The 14,000-nt window shown below is 42.6% G+C and overlaps 1 protein-coding gene across 3 annotated transcripts; it reads left to right on the top strand.

The window, feature by feature from the left end:
* The first annotated feature begins 23 nt into the window (after window positions 1-23).
* On the top strand, window positions 24-13,285 carry LOC123728169 (NACHT, LRR and PYD domains-containing protein 3). Of its 3 annotated transcripts, none has more exons than XM_045698985.2 (9): window positions 24-394; window positions 1,270-1,423; window positions 4,502-4,802; window positions 4,974-5,006; window positions 8,196-9,936; window positions 10,083-10,250; window positions 10,638-10,811; window positions 11,016-11,062; window positions 11,390-13,285. In XM_045698985.2, exons 3-9 carry the CDS (start codon window positions 4,511-4,513, stop codon window positions 11,923-11,925), a joined length of 2,991 nt encoding a protein of 996 aa, XP_045554941.2. In that variant the 5' UTR covers window positions 24-394; window positions 1,270-1,423; window positions 4,502-4,510; the 3' UTR covers window positions 11,926-13,285. The 3 variants fall into 3 exon arrangements, with proteins under 3 accessions (XP_045554941.2, XP_045554940.2, XP_045554943.2); XM_045698984.2 differs by having other exon boundaries at window positions 24-314; XM_045698987.2 differs by having other exon boundaries at window positions 24-276.
* Window positions 13,286-14,000: the final 715 nt, after the last annotated feature.

Genomic DNA, 14,000 nt, shown 5'->3' on the forward strand with positions numbered 1-14,000 from the left:
GAAAACAGGAAGTACGTCGATAGCAAATACATTTGTATTACAATGTAACTGTTACAATGTTACTACATTTCGGCCGGAGGGAGTTTCCACCCATTGCTAGTTTCCAAATGTTAAAATACTGAACTTTTCCTTTAAGAAGTTATTCTCTCCACTGCGGCTTCCTGGTGTTTTGTAAAGTCCTCCGGAAAAGTTAACCGTAAAAAAACGATTTGTTGCACAGGATCTATTATGAGACGACAAAGTAGAATATCATCTTCAAAACGGAGATGACATAAAGTAAATATTTCCGAAATGAATCCACACGACAGAGCAGAGTGAGTGAATGGAGTAAGGGTTATATAGTATAAGGGAGAGTAGTATCGCCTGGACTGAGTAAGAGAACATTGACTTAATGGTATGTGTTAAGTCAGACGTGGATCAGTACAGACACTGTTAAAAGGAGGTAGTGCCTCACAATGTTTTTCTTTAAATTTACATTTTATCAAACCAGTTTGTTAGCTCTATATGAAGTGTTTGTGTAGTTAATAATTAACTTGTACTTGGTGGAGAGGAAGGGCTTACTGATGGACATGAGGAAATGGCTTGTGAACTGTGAGCAGTGGTGGAAAAAGTACCCAATTGTCATACTTGAGTAAAAGTAAAGATACCTTAATAGAAAATGACTCAAGTAAAAGTGAAAGTCACCCAGTAAAATACTACTTGAGTAAAAGTATTTGGTTTAAAATTAAGTATCAAATGTAAATGTAATTGCTAAAATATACCTAAGTATCAAATTTAAAAGTACAGGTATAAATCATTTAAAATTCCATATATTAATCAAACCAGACAGCATGATTTTCTTGTTTTACGGATAGCTAGGGACACACTTCAACACTGAGACATTTAAACTAAGCATTTGTGTTTAGTGAGTCTGCCAAATTGGAGGCAGTAGGGATGATCAGGGATGTTCTCTTGATAAGTGTGTGAATTGGACCATGTTCCTGTCCTGCTAAGCATTCAACATGTAACTAGTACTTTTGGGTGTCAGGGAAAATGTATGGAGTAAAAAGTACATCATTTTATTTAGGAATGTAGTGAAGTAAAAGTTGTCAACACTATAAGTAGTAAAGTACAGATACCCCAAAAAACAACTTAAGTAGTACTTTAAAGTATTTTTACTTAAGTACTTTCCACCACTGACTGTGAGTATATTTGGGTGTGTACACTTGAATTCTGTTTGATGTACCAACATATTCACCGTCATTCTTCTCTCTGTTACAACATGTTTAGGCTTACAGTGGTGATACAATGTTGGTGACCAACTGGTTCCTACACGGAGGAGGTGGATCAGTGAAACACTTTGTACCTTGACTCTCCCTTCAGTTCACCAGAATGAAGAGCAGAGCTTCACACAAAGGGGAGAAATAAATTAATGATCACTACTGTAAGTTGTTGGGTCGTGTGTTAGTGATACAGTGCATTTGGAAATTATTTAGACCCCTTGACTTTTTCCACATTTTGTTAGGTTACAGCCTTATCCTAAAATTGATTCAATTGTGTTTTCCCCTCATCAGTCTACATGCAATACCCCATAATAACAATGCAAAAACAGGTTTTTAGAAATGTTTGCTAATTTATACAAATAAAAAAAGTAATTATTACATTTACATAAGTATTTAGACCCTTTACTCAGTACTCGAGTCTTCTTGGGTACAAGCTTGGCACACCTGTATTTGGGCAGTTTCTCCCCTTCTTCTCTGCAGATCCTCTCAAGCTCTGCCAGGTTAGGTGGGGAGCGTCGCTGCACAGCTATTTTCAGGTCTCTCCAGAGATGTTTGATCGGGTTCAAGTCTGTGCTCTGGCTGGGCCACTCAAGGACATTCAGATACTTGTCCCGAAGCCACTTCTGCTTTGTCTTGGCAGTGTGCTTAGGTTTGTTGTCCTGTTGGAAGGTGAACCTTTGCCCCAGTCTGAGGTCCTGAGCGCTCTGGAGTAGGTTTTCATCAAGATCTCTCTGTACTTCTCTCCATTCATCTTTCCCTCGACAATTGTCCCAGTCCCTGCTTCTGAAAAACATCCCCACAGCATGATTCTGCCACCGCTATGCTTCACCGTAGGGATGGTGCCAGGTTTCCTCCAGACGTGACGCTTTGCATTCAGGCCAAAGAGTTCAATGTTGGTTTCATCAGACCAGAAAATGTTGTTTCTCATGGTCAGAGTCCTTTTGGTGCCTTTTGTCAAACTGCAAGCGGGCTGTAATGTTCCTTTTTTACTGAGGAGTGGCTTCCGTCTGGCCACTCTACCGTAAAGGCCTGATTGGTGGAGTGCTGCAGAGATTGTTGTCCTTCTGGAAGGTTCTCCCATCTCCACAGAGGAACTCTGGAGCTCTGTCAGAGTGACCATCAGGTTCTTGGTCACCTCCCTGACCAAGGCCCTTCTCCCCTGATTGGTCAGTTTGACCAGGGGACCAGCTCTAGGAAGAGTCTTGGTGGTTCCAAACTTCTTCCATTTAAGAATGATGGAGGCCACTGTGTTCTTGGGGACCTTCAATGCTGCAGACATTCCCCAGATCTGTTCCCCGACACAATCCTGTCTCGGAGCTCAAAGGACAATTCCTTCGACCTCATGGCTTGGTTTTTGCTCTGACATGCACTATCAACTGTGGGAGCTTATATAGACAGGTGTGTGCCATTCCAAATGATGTCCAATCAATTGACTTTACCACAGGTGGACTCAAGGATGATCAATGGAAACAGGATGCACCTGTACTCCATTTCGAGTCTCATAGCAATGTGTCTGAATACTTGCGTAAATAAGGTATTTTTGTTTTGGATTTGTAAAAAAAATTGCTAACATTTTAAAAACCTGTTTTCACTTTGTCATTATGGTGTAATGTGTGTAGATTGACGAGGAAAACATTGTATTTAATCCATTTTAGAATAAGGCTGTAAGGTAACTGTCACGTTCGTCATATGAAGGAAACCAAGGCACAGCGTGGGTATCGTTCCACATCTTTATTTATATGTGAAACTATGCAAGACAAACTATAAACAAAACAACAAACCGTGACGAAAAGGTGCAACATGCACTAACTCAAAATAATCTCCCACAAACACGAGTGGGAAAAACAACTACTTAAATATGATCCCCAATTAGAGACAACGATGACCAGCTGCCTCTAATTGGGAATCATACGAAAACCCCAACATAGAAAAATTAAACTAGACAACCCCCCCCCCCCCCCCCAGTCACGCCCTGACCTACTCTACCATAGAAAAATACGAGCTCTCTATGGTCAGGACGTGACAGTAACAAAATGTGGAAAAAGGGAAGGGGTATGAATACTTTCTGAATGCACTGCATATTCAAAGTGTTGTTTTTCACTTAGCCAGTAATGTCGGTTATAGACACTTTCTAGCTTGAGTCACAAGAAAATCCTGGTCCTGGAGAGCTAGGTGTGCAGGCTTTAGTTTCAGCCCAGTACTAATACACCTGACTAGTGTGGTGGCTAATTTCCGCATTACCAAATGAGGATTTACAAACACACCAGTCCGAGTTAAAACTACATCTTTAATACTTAAGATACTTTTGCAAAAGTTCTTGACCCCCAATAATGCATTCTCTCGAATGAATAATTTAATGAGGTGCTTACAGAATGGCAAAGGGATCTTTTATAGCAACGATACAGCCCCTTCAACATACATTGACAAACCACAGATACTTAGTAACAGTTCACAAAGGTTACGTTTTGTATGACAGATATCAATAAAACACATCAGACAGTAACTGCTATGTCAACAGGATTAATGGTATAGCCCAGTATCTGGTCTCCTTAGAACCGTCCCTCCCTGGTACGGTATTGAACAGAACTATTTCATCCAATGGCATATATCAATTGTCAACTCTAGATACTCCCATCTCAAGCAAACCCCCTCTTGACCCCACTCCTGGACAGGCTCACTGGAGGGAGTGAGCCTCTAGGCCATATATTATCGCAGGTTAAGTGTGAGATCTAAGAGAGGACATACAAGGGTCCATTTACTGCCATAATCCTCCCCACAATAAAGAAAAGGAGGGAGTGACTTGCTCACAGACATTGTGGAAACAAGTCATTGGTTCCCCATTAATCACGCCATCCATTCACATGGTTTAAGAAATAGGTAAAGACACATTCCCATGACGACAAATCTGACCTCTCCCCTCTCTGGGCCCCAAGTGTCTGAGCCCCAGCTAAGGTAGACATGCAACTGAAAAGACACCAGAGTCCAATGGACACTTTCTAATGACAAGTACCTCAAATAAGCATATTATACTAATAAAACATCTTAATTATCTATGTTACCCAACTAATTCTGATTCGTCCACGACACTAGCTACACCGGTGAGACTGTAATGATTTTCCCCAGTAGGGGGCTTGGCTTGGATGCATTCGACTTTTAAGAATGCTGCATGACTACCATGGCAGATTAGTCATGTGTATCTAAAGTCTATTGCAGATAACTTCCTCATGTCTTATCCTCAGTGATCCAAAATGCCTTCTGTTGCTGAGCTTCTGCTGGCCACTCTGGAGGACCTTGATAATGGAAATCTAAAGATGTTTAAATGGCACCTGACCCAGGACGTGCTGGAAGGCTTTCCTCACATTCCAGTGAGCCAGCTGGAGAATGCTGACAGACTGGACATTACAAACAAGATGGTGGAGACCTACAGTCCTGACGGAGCTGTGAAGATCTCACTGGAAATCCTGAGGAAGATGAATCTGAATCAACTGTCTGATAGGTTAAAGAACCAGTACAATGAGTTTAAGAAAACAGAAGCAGCAGGTTAGACAATTATTCAACTTTTAAGATTATTATCATTTTTACATAACAAGCAGCGAAACACGGCAGGCAGCAGAAAATCCCAGACGAAATTGATGTACTAAAAAAGCTTTCTTTCTCTCTCTCTCTCTCTCTCTCTCTCTCTCTCTCTCTCTCTCTCTCTCTCTCTTTCAGCCCCGAGTGCTCTAGTGGTTTTAGAAGTCAGAGGTAAGCTGTTTGAATCAACACAACAGCACCCAGCGGGCAGAATTTGAAACGTGCATATGCCGTGTTCACATACTATTGGAGTTATCGGACGGAAGGTAGCCTAGTGGTTAGAGAGTTGGGCTGGTAAACTAAAGGTTGCTGGACCAAATCCCCGAGCTGACAAGATAAAAATCTGTCATTCTGCCCCTGAACAAGGCAGTTAACCCACTGTTCCTAGGCCGTCATTGCAAATAACAATTTGTTCTTAACTGACTTGCCTAGTTAAATAAAAATCAGAAATGTCTCTTGATCCCATTCCTGGACAAGCTCACTGAGGGGAGTGACTTGCGCACAGACATTGTGGAGACAAATAATTAGTTCCCCATTAATCACGCCATCCCTTCACATGGTTTAAGAATAGGTAAAGACACATTCACATATGAAGACAATGTTCCATTCTGTCCTCTTCAGGGACATGTTTAAAAGACAAGCCTGACCTCTCCCCTCTCTGGGCCCCAAGTGACTGAGCCCCAGCTAAGGGAAAAGTGCAACTGGAAGACACCAGGGTCCAAAGGGATACTTTCTAATGACAAGTATCTCACATAAACATATTATGCTAATAAAACATCTTAATTATCTATGTTACCCAACTAATTCTGATTCATCCGCCACATTAGTTCCGACTGGGAAGTTTCACTTGAACGACCCTCGATGTTGCACTTACAAGTGGGAAACTCAGAGAAAATGTTGTGGTGATTGACCTTTGACCTTCTCAACCAAAAGATGACAATAAATCTATTTTTGACAACTACGACATCATCAATATGGATAATGTATCTAGTTTGACCATATTGTCAATGTTAAGCAAGCTTGCTAATTTTATTATTAGCATTGTTATCTATCTTATCAAGCTAGCTGTATCACAACCGGCCGTGATTGGGAGTCCCATAGGGCGGCGAACAAATGGCCGAACGTCGTCCGGGTTTGGCCAGTGTAGGCCGTCATTGTAAATAAGAATTTGTTCTTAACTGACGTGCCAAGTTAAATAAAGGTTAAATAAAAAAGCACAATAATGAAACCGTCGCATTTCCGACATCACAACTAGAAAATAGGAAGTCCCGACGAGCATGTGAACATGGTAATAGCAGCAGGATAATGTTTTGAGTTGGAGGTGCTGACCGGCGGGTGGGGGCGGCTTTAATTCATGCAATTCTACATCGTTTTACATGAAATCACAGCCTATACTCTGACACTGACAAACTGAGATCAATAACAATGACCTTGTCTTGAATGCAACCAATAGCCACATTTTTTAAGATAAGCTATTGCTCCTTGGTGGCTAGATTATGCTCTCTTGTGTAGCCTGGTATTTTGTTTATTTATTTCTGTACAGCCATAATTATATACATTTGCCAAATGTACTTAAATGTATTAGCTGCAGCACCTTCAGCACCGCTAATTCGCATGGCTATGGACAGGTGACTTCATTATGATGTTATATTCTAGTAGGAAACTGGTTCTGGTTGAGAAGACCGGATACAGTGCATTCTGAAAGTATTCAGATTAAATTGTTTTTCCACCCTCATCAATATTCATACAACACCCCGTAATGACAAAGCAAAAACAGGTTTTTAGATTGTTTTGCAAATGTATTAAACATTTTAAGCTGATATCACATTTACATAAGTATTTAGACCCTTTACTCAGAACTTTTGTTCAAGCACCTTTGGCAGCGATTACAGCCTCGAGTCTTCTTGGGTATGACGCTACAAACTTGGCACACTTGTATTTGGGGAGTTTCTCCCATTATTCTCTGCAGATCCTCTTAAGCTCTGTCAGGTTGGATGGGGAGCGCTGCTGAATATATTCTCTCCAAAAATGTTTGATCGGGTTTAAGTCCAGATTCTGGCTAGGCCACTCAAGGATATTCAGAGACGTCCTGGCCCTCCGCGTCGGCAACGGCCGACCGGACGGCGGTCTGGGGTCAGGGCCTGGCCCCAAGCGGGCGCAGGCCCCTGGGGCTTCCATCTGGTCACTCTACCATAAAGGCCTGATTGGTAGAGTGCTGGAGAGATGGTTGTCCTGCTGGAAGGTTCTCCCATCTCTACAGAGGAACTCTGGAACTCTGTCAGAGTGACCATCGGGTTCTTGTTCACCTCCCTGACCAAGGCTCTTCTCCCCCAATTGCTCAGTTTGGCAGGGCGGCCAGCTCTAGGAAGAGTCTTGATGCTTCCAAACTTCTTCCATTTAAGAATGATGGAAGCCACTGTGTTCTTGGGGACCTTCAATGCTGCAGATGTTTCGGTACCCTTCTCCAGATCTGTGCCTCGACACAATCCTGTCTCGGATCTCTACGGACAATTCCTTTGACCTCATGGCTTGGTTTTTGCTCTGACATGCACTGTTAACTGTGGGACCTTATATAGACAGGTGTGTGCCTTTCCAAATCATGTCCAATCAATTGAATTTACAACCGGTGGACTCCAGTCAAGTTGTATAAACATCTCAAGGATGATCAATGGAAACAGTCTCATAGCAAAGGGTCTGAATACTTATCTAAGGTTTTTATGTTTTTTATTTTTAATACATTTGCAAACATTTCTAAAAAAATGTTTTCGCTTTGTCATTATGAGCTATTGTGTGTAGATTGAGGAAATAGTTTAATTTAATACTTTTTAAAATAAGGCTGTAATGTAACAAAATGTGGAAAAAGGGAAAGGGTCTGAATACTTTCCGAATGCACTGTATACCAGATTATTTTTTAAATATAACCTTTATTTAACTAGGCAAGTCAGTTAAGAACAAATTCTTATTTACAATGACGGCCTAGACCGGCCAAACTCGGACGACACTGGGCCAATTTTGTGCCGCCCTATGGGACTCCCAATCACGGCCGGTTGAGATACAGTCTGAATTCGAACCAGGTTGTCTGTAGTGACGCCTCTAGCGCTGAGATGCAGTGTCTTAGATAACCAGATAACAACTTGGTAAAGACGTGTTCTTTCATGACGACATCGAGACATGTGAAATACGTCATATTTTGGTTGTTATCTGGTGTGAGAACCAGGTCATTTATGGTCTCTAAAAAGACGTTTGACAAAACAACCTGACCAAAACATGTCATAAGGACGTCAATACACACACACACATACCGTTACCATGGCAGTAATATAAAAAGTCAACTCACTGGATCTTTGTTTTTTCTTGCAGTCCAAGACAAACTGAAATCCTTCCTTAAGAATAAGTACGGCTGTATATATGAGGGGACGTCAAAGGAAGGTGATTCCATCTACCTAGACCAGATCTACACTGAGCTCCATGTGATCGAGGGGGCCTGGGGAGGGGTCAGAGATGAGCATGAGGTCATACATCTGGAATCCAGAACACCAGCCACAGGAGAGACCATTATTGAAGCCAACAACATTTTCAAACCCCGACCTGATCAAAAGAAGCCAATCAGAACAGGGCTTACACTGGGCATCGCTGGCGTGGGAAAGACTGTCTGCGTTCAGAAGTTTATTCACGACTGGGCAGAAGGAAAGGAGAACCAAGACATTGATTTCATCTTTCCACTTCCTTTTTGCCAAATTAATTCTAATATGGGGGGAAAGGACTGCAGTCTGATTGAACTGCTTCATCAATTCTTCAGTGTCATGGGACCGGTGAAGACCCTGGGGGAAGGTTCTAAAGTTCTGCTCATCTTTGATGGTCTGGACGAGAGTCGACTTCCTCTGAACTTCAACAGTAAGGTTCTGACAGACGACACAAAGCCAGCCTCGCTAGACCAACTGATCACAAACCTCATCACAGGAGAGCTCCTCCCCTCTGCACTCATCTGGATAACGTCCCGACCTGCTGCAGCCAATCAGATCCCTCGTCAACACATCCACCAGTGGACAGAGGTACAAGGGTTCAATGACCCACAGAAGGAGGAGTACTTCAAGAAGAAAATTAGTGATGAGAAACTGGCCAGCAGAATCATCAACCATGTCAAGTCATCAAGGAGCCTCCACATCATGTGCCACATACCAGCGTTCTGTTGGATTTTAGCCACTGTTCTAAAGAAGCTGTTGGATGAAGCAGGGAGTGGAGAGTTGCCCAAAACCCTGACTGAGACGTACTTACACTTCCTGATCTTTCAGACAGACAGGATAAGAGCAAAAAAGAACTCCGTAGAAAGTGACAACATAGTCCTCAAACTTGGCGAGCTGGCATTTCATCAGCTGGAGAAGGGATATCTCATCTTCTATGAGGAAGACCTGACAGAGTGTGGCATTGGAGTCATAAAAGCATCTGTGCACTCAGGTTTGTGCACCGAGATATTTAAGGTGGAGGGGAGGACCAGTCAGAAGAAAGTGTTCAGCTTTGTGCATCTGAGCATCCAGGAGTGTCTTGCTGCTGTTTATGTGTTTCTCACATTCATAAACTGCAATAAAAACCCACTGGTCCAACAGAACTCATTTTTGCGGATATTGCGGAAACACCAACCTATGATGAACTTAGTCAAGAGTGCAGTGGACAAGGCCCTAAAGAGTAAGAATGGACACCTGGACCTGTTCCTCCGTTTCCTTCTGGGCCTCTCACTGGAGTCCAATCAGACTCTCCTACAAGGCCTACTGACACAGACAGGAAGCAGCTCACAGACCAGTGAGGAAATAGTTGAGTACATCAAGATGAAGATCAGGAAGAATCCGTCTCCGGAGAGATGCATCAATCTGTTCCACTGTCTGAGTGAGCTGAGTGACCATTCTCTAGTGAAGGAGATCCAAAGTTACCTGAGCTCAGGAAGTCTCTCAGCAACCAAACTGTCACCTGCACTGTTTTCAGCTCTGGTGTTTGTGTTGCTGTCTTCAAAAGAAGAGCTGGATGTGTTTGACCTGAAGAAATACTTTAGATCAGATGAGGGTCTTCTGAGGATGCTGCCAGTAGTCAAAGCCTCCAGAACAGCCTTGTGAGTAACTGTTAGGACATTTTAAATACAGATCATCAGGAAGAAATATTTCAATGAATATATATATATATTTTTATACTGCTATGCTACTTCTCAAATAACATGCTGTAAAACCTCAAATTGTCCGTTTTAAACATCTAATTTAGGCTGAATCAATGTAACCTCTCAAACCGATGCTGCAAAGCTCTGGGCACAGCTCTCATCTCCTCACACTTGGAAGAGCTGGACCTGAGTGGCAACGACCTGCAGGATTTAGGAGTGAAGCTACTCTCTGCTGGACTGCAAAGTCCACAATGTAAACTGGTGACACTGAAGTGAGTATTCCTGTACTTCAACAAGTAATAATTATTCATTAGATCAACATGTGTTTAGAGGCCAATTTCAGTTTAATTAACTTTCAGATTCAATACTGCAAAACAAAAGTCCTGTAAAACAAACGTTTTAAATCCACATCATTTTCATTTTCTCCAATAATTAATTCAGCAATAATGTTTTAGCAATATTGTAGCCATGCTCGTTGTTTGTGAGCAACATGGTTTAGAAGTGTCTGAAATAGTTTAGTACTACGTACAGTACCTTATCATAATCCAGAAGTCAATGTGAACATCACATTTTAGACTGAAGTTTAAACCATATCAGCTTTGAGAGAAGAAGCAAAATGCATCTGTCATTTTTTATGTTCATGTGAAATCATGATGCAGGCTGTCAGGCTGTCAGGTCACAGAGGAAGGATGTGCTGCTCTGGCTTCAGCTCTGAGGTCAAACCCCTCCCACCTGAGAGAGCTGGACCTGAGCTACAATGACCCAGGAGACTCAGGAGTGAAGCTGCTCTATGCTATACGGGAGGATCCACACTGTAAACTGGAGAAACTCAAGTATGTAGAGGTTTTGAATCAATCAGTACTCAGTGTAACACAATGTATTCCCCAGTATGTCTCCTTCCTCTGTGTGTGTGTGTGTGTGTGTGTGTGTGTGTGTGTGTGTGTGTGTGTGTGTGTGTGTGTGTGTGTGTGTGTGTGTGTGTGTGTGTGTGTGTGTGAGAGACTAATTCACTGTCTATTCCACTGCTTTTCCTACAGTGTGGACCATGGTAGAGGGTGCAGGTTAAAATCAGGGCCCCAAAAATGTGAGTTTTTTGTTTAATTCATGAACATATGCTGTTTGTGTTGGACCTGGGTTTAAATACATGTGTTCGATTATGTGTTATTTAAATGCTTATTTTCTGTGTATTTTCACAAATAATGTGGCCCTCATCAACTTCTTCTAATGGAAGTACTTTAAAGTATATTTTTTTAATATTCCAGAATACATTATTTCAAATACCAAACAGACCTGGGTCAAATGCATGGGAGTATTTAAATGTTTGTGTAAATACTGTGTATGTTCAAATACATGTTTTCCAAGTGTTTTTTCCCAAATACAGTATATTTCAATCCTGGTCTCCCCCATTTAGATGCATGTGATCTCACACTGGACCCAAACACAGCACACAGAACCCTCTCTCTGTCTGAGGAGAACAGGAAGGTGGAATGGACCTGGAAGGAGCAGCCGTATTCAGATCACCCAGAGAGATTTGAGGACTATGAACAGGTGCTGTGTAGAGAGGGTCTGACTGGGTGCTGTTACTGGGAGGTAGAGTTGAGTGGGAGGGCTTGTATAGCAGTAACATATAAAGGAATCAGCAGGAGAGGAAAGGGTCCTGCCAGTCGGCTTGGAGCCAATGACAAGTCCTGGAATCTGAACAGATTTTATGACAGTTACTCTGCCAGGCACAATTATAAGAGAACTGACATACCTGTCCCCTCGTCCCGCTCCAGCAGAGTAGGAGTGTATCTGGACTGGCCGTCCGGCACTCTGTCCTTCTACAGCGTCTCCTCTGACACACTGACCCACTTGCACACATTCCACTCTACATTCACTGAGCCCGTCTACCCAGGGTTTTATGTAAGGGGTGACACAGGGACTGTGACCCTGTGTCAGGTAAAATAACCTCCTATGTCCTAGAGGAACACCTGAGTCTTCAGAAAAGTCATACTCCTGTTCAATCACATCTGGGTGATCTGATGGGATATGTTTCACTCTAGTCATGACATGAATGAGTAAGTAAACATGAATATACCGTACATCTCTAAAGTTGACTGACCTTGTAACTAGAATCACCGCACTGCTGTAAAAATCTCCTATTTAAAATCTCTAGTTGTTATTGCTTTTCCTTATTGTTTGTAATAAAATGTTTCTAGAATGTTCTTTTTTTTTTTTACGTTCTACTTTTAGATACAATAAGCATAGGTGCTGTTGGCGTCTTTCAATATTTGACTAAAGTAGGATACATAGTACATACCACAGGAGGTTGGTGGCACCTTAACTGGGGAGGACGGGCTCGTGGTAATGACTGGAGAGGAATCAGTTGAATGGTATCAATTAAACTGAATGCCATTCCGTTTACTCCATTCCAGACGTTATTATCAGCCGTCCTCCCCTCAACAGCCTCCACTTGTACATAGACTTATTTGATATTATTGAGAGACTGAGGCACAAGGCAGTGAGCAGCAATAGGTTTGTGAATGGACTGTAAGGTGCTAGCATTACAGTACATGAATGGGCAAGGGTAAACATCACTTCATAGGCCTATTAAGTAGTATGCAAGTCCAGATCCTTTGTGCATCTAGAAGAAGAGGTAAGAAGTACACTGCAGACCTGGTGTGTGTGTGTGTGTGTGTGTGTGTGTGTGTGTGTGTGTGTGTGTGTGTGGTGTGTGTGTGTGTGTGTGTGTGTGTGTGTGTGTGTGTGTGTGTGTGTGTGTGTGTGTGTGTGTGTGTGTGTGTGTGTGTGTGTGTGTGTGTGTGTGTGTGTGTGTGTGTGTGGTGTTTAGAGATCAATGCTGTTTCTTCACTGAGATTACTTCGATAGAGTTGGAATGGGAATTCTGGGAGATGAATCAAAGTGAAGGGGCGCAGACTCCCGGCCCGTGCCAGTCGATATGGTGGCGTGGTTAATTCGCCTAAGGAATGTTATCGTCAAGCTAATGATAAACGGTGTTTGCCCTGGTTTTAGCCACGAGCATGCTCCTGCTCACAAAGAAAAATAGTGTTCGACCCGTGGTCTCTAATTCACAGTGGGGGGTGAGGGGTGCCACATAAATCAAACCTCTGCCTCAGTCCCACTCTGACAGGACAGGGGAGCCTCAGCAGATTGTGTTGTGGAGATATTCGTGTGTGCGTGCGCGCCGAGGAGAGAGTTCTTCATGTGTAAACTGTGAAACATGACACTAGGTTGTAATTACTTCAAACAAGACACTGTTCGTTTTTGTTTTTGTAATGTGTTTTATTAAATGACAGCATTTTATTAATCTGGATTTCTGCGCTTTGTTCAAAATATATCTAAATAGATAACAAATACCTTGCCAACTGTTAGACTGAAAGAGATATACGGTATAAGGAGAAGTACATTCATATATTGGGCCTATATTATGGATGCATGGTTGCTTGTTGGCACATCTATGATAGGCTACCTCGCTCACTCACAGTCATTAGGAAATTGGCTTCCATCCAATCCAGTCATTGTTCCATATGGATTACCAAGGCATTCCAGCAGACATTCATCCTGAAAGACACTGCCACAACAGACAACGATGACCTCCAGTCACTATGATGGCAGATTGAGTGACACTTATTAATTGTTGGCTTTGGCCCACAAAATGAACCACACAACAAGTAATGGGGATATGAACACACAATATGGCTGTGTGCCAAGTCTTCTTGCTTCATCGTCTCCACCACGTACGTTTCCAGGCTGGTCTGGCTGGCGAGGGAGGAGGAAGAGGGCTTACCAGCGAGCCAAGGCTTTATTCCTGTCGTCGTCTCCTCTGCGCTTTACGCTGATTCCCTAATATCCTTTGTGCCCTGTGCCGTGGATAAGCCCATCCCGCTGAAACATGGCTGTCATGCCTATAAGCCATTCATCGCTTTAAGAATCCATTATGGTCCATCCACAAACATGGACTCAGAGGGCCAGTCTGCACAAGCTCATTTTCCCTGGTATTTACCCCACTGATATGTAACAGA

The sequence above is a fragment of the Salmo salar genome, chromosome 17 (genome assembly GCF_965601325.2).
Source record: "Salmo salar chromosome 17, fSalSal1, whole genome shotgun sequence".
Lineage (NCBI taxonomy): Eukaryota > Metazoa > Chordata > Actinopteri > Salmoniformes > Salmonidae > Salmo > Salmo salar.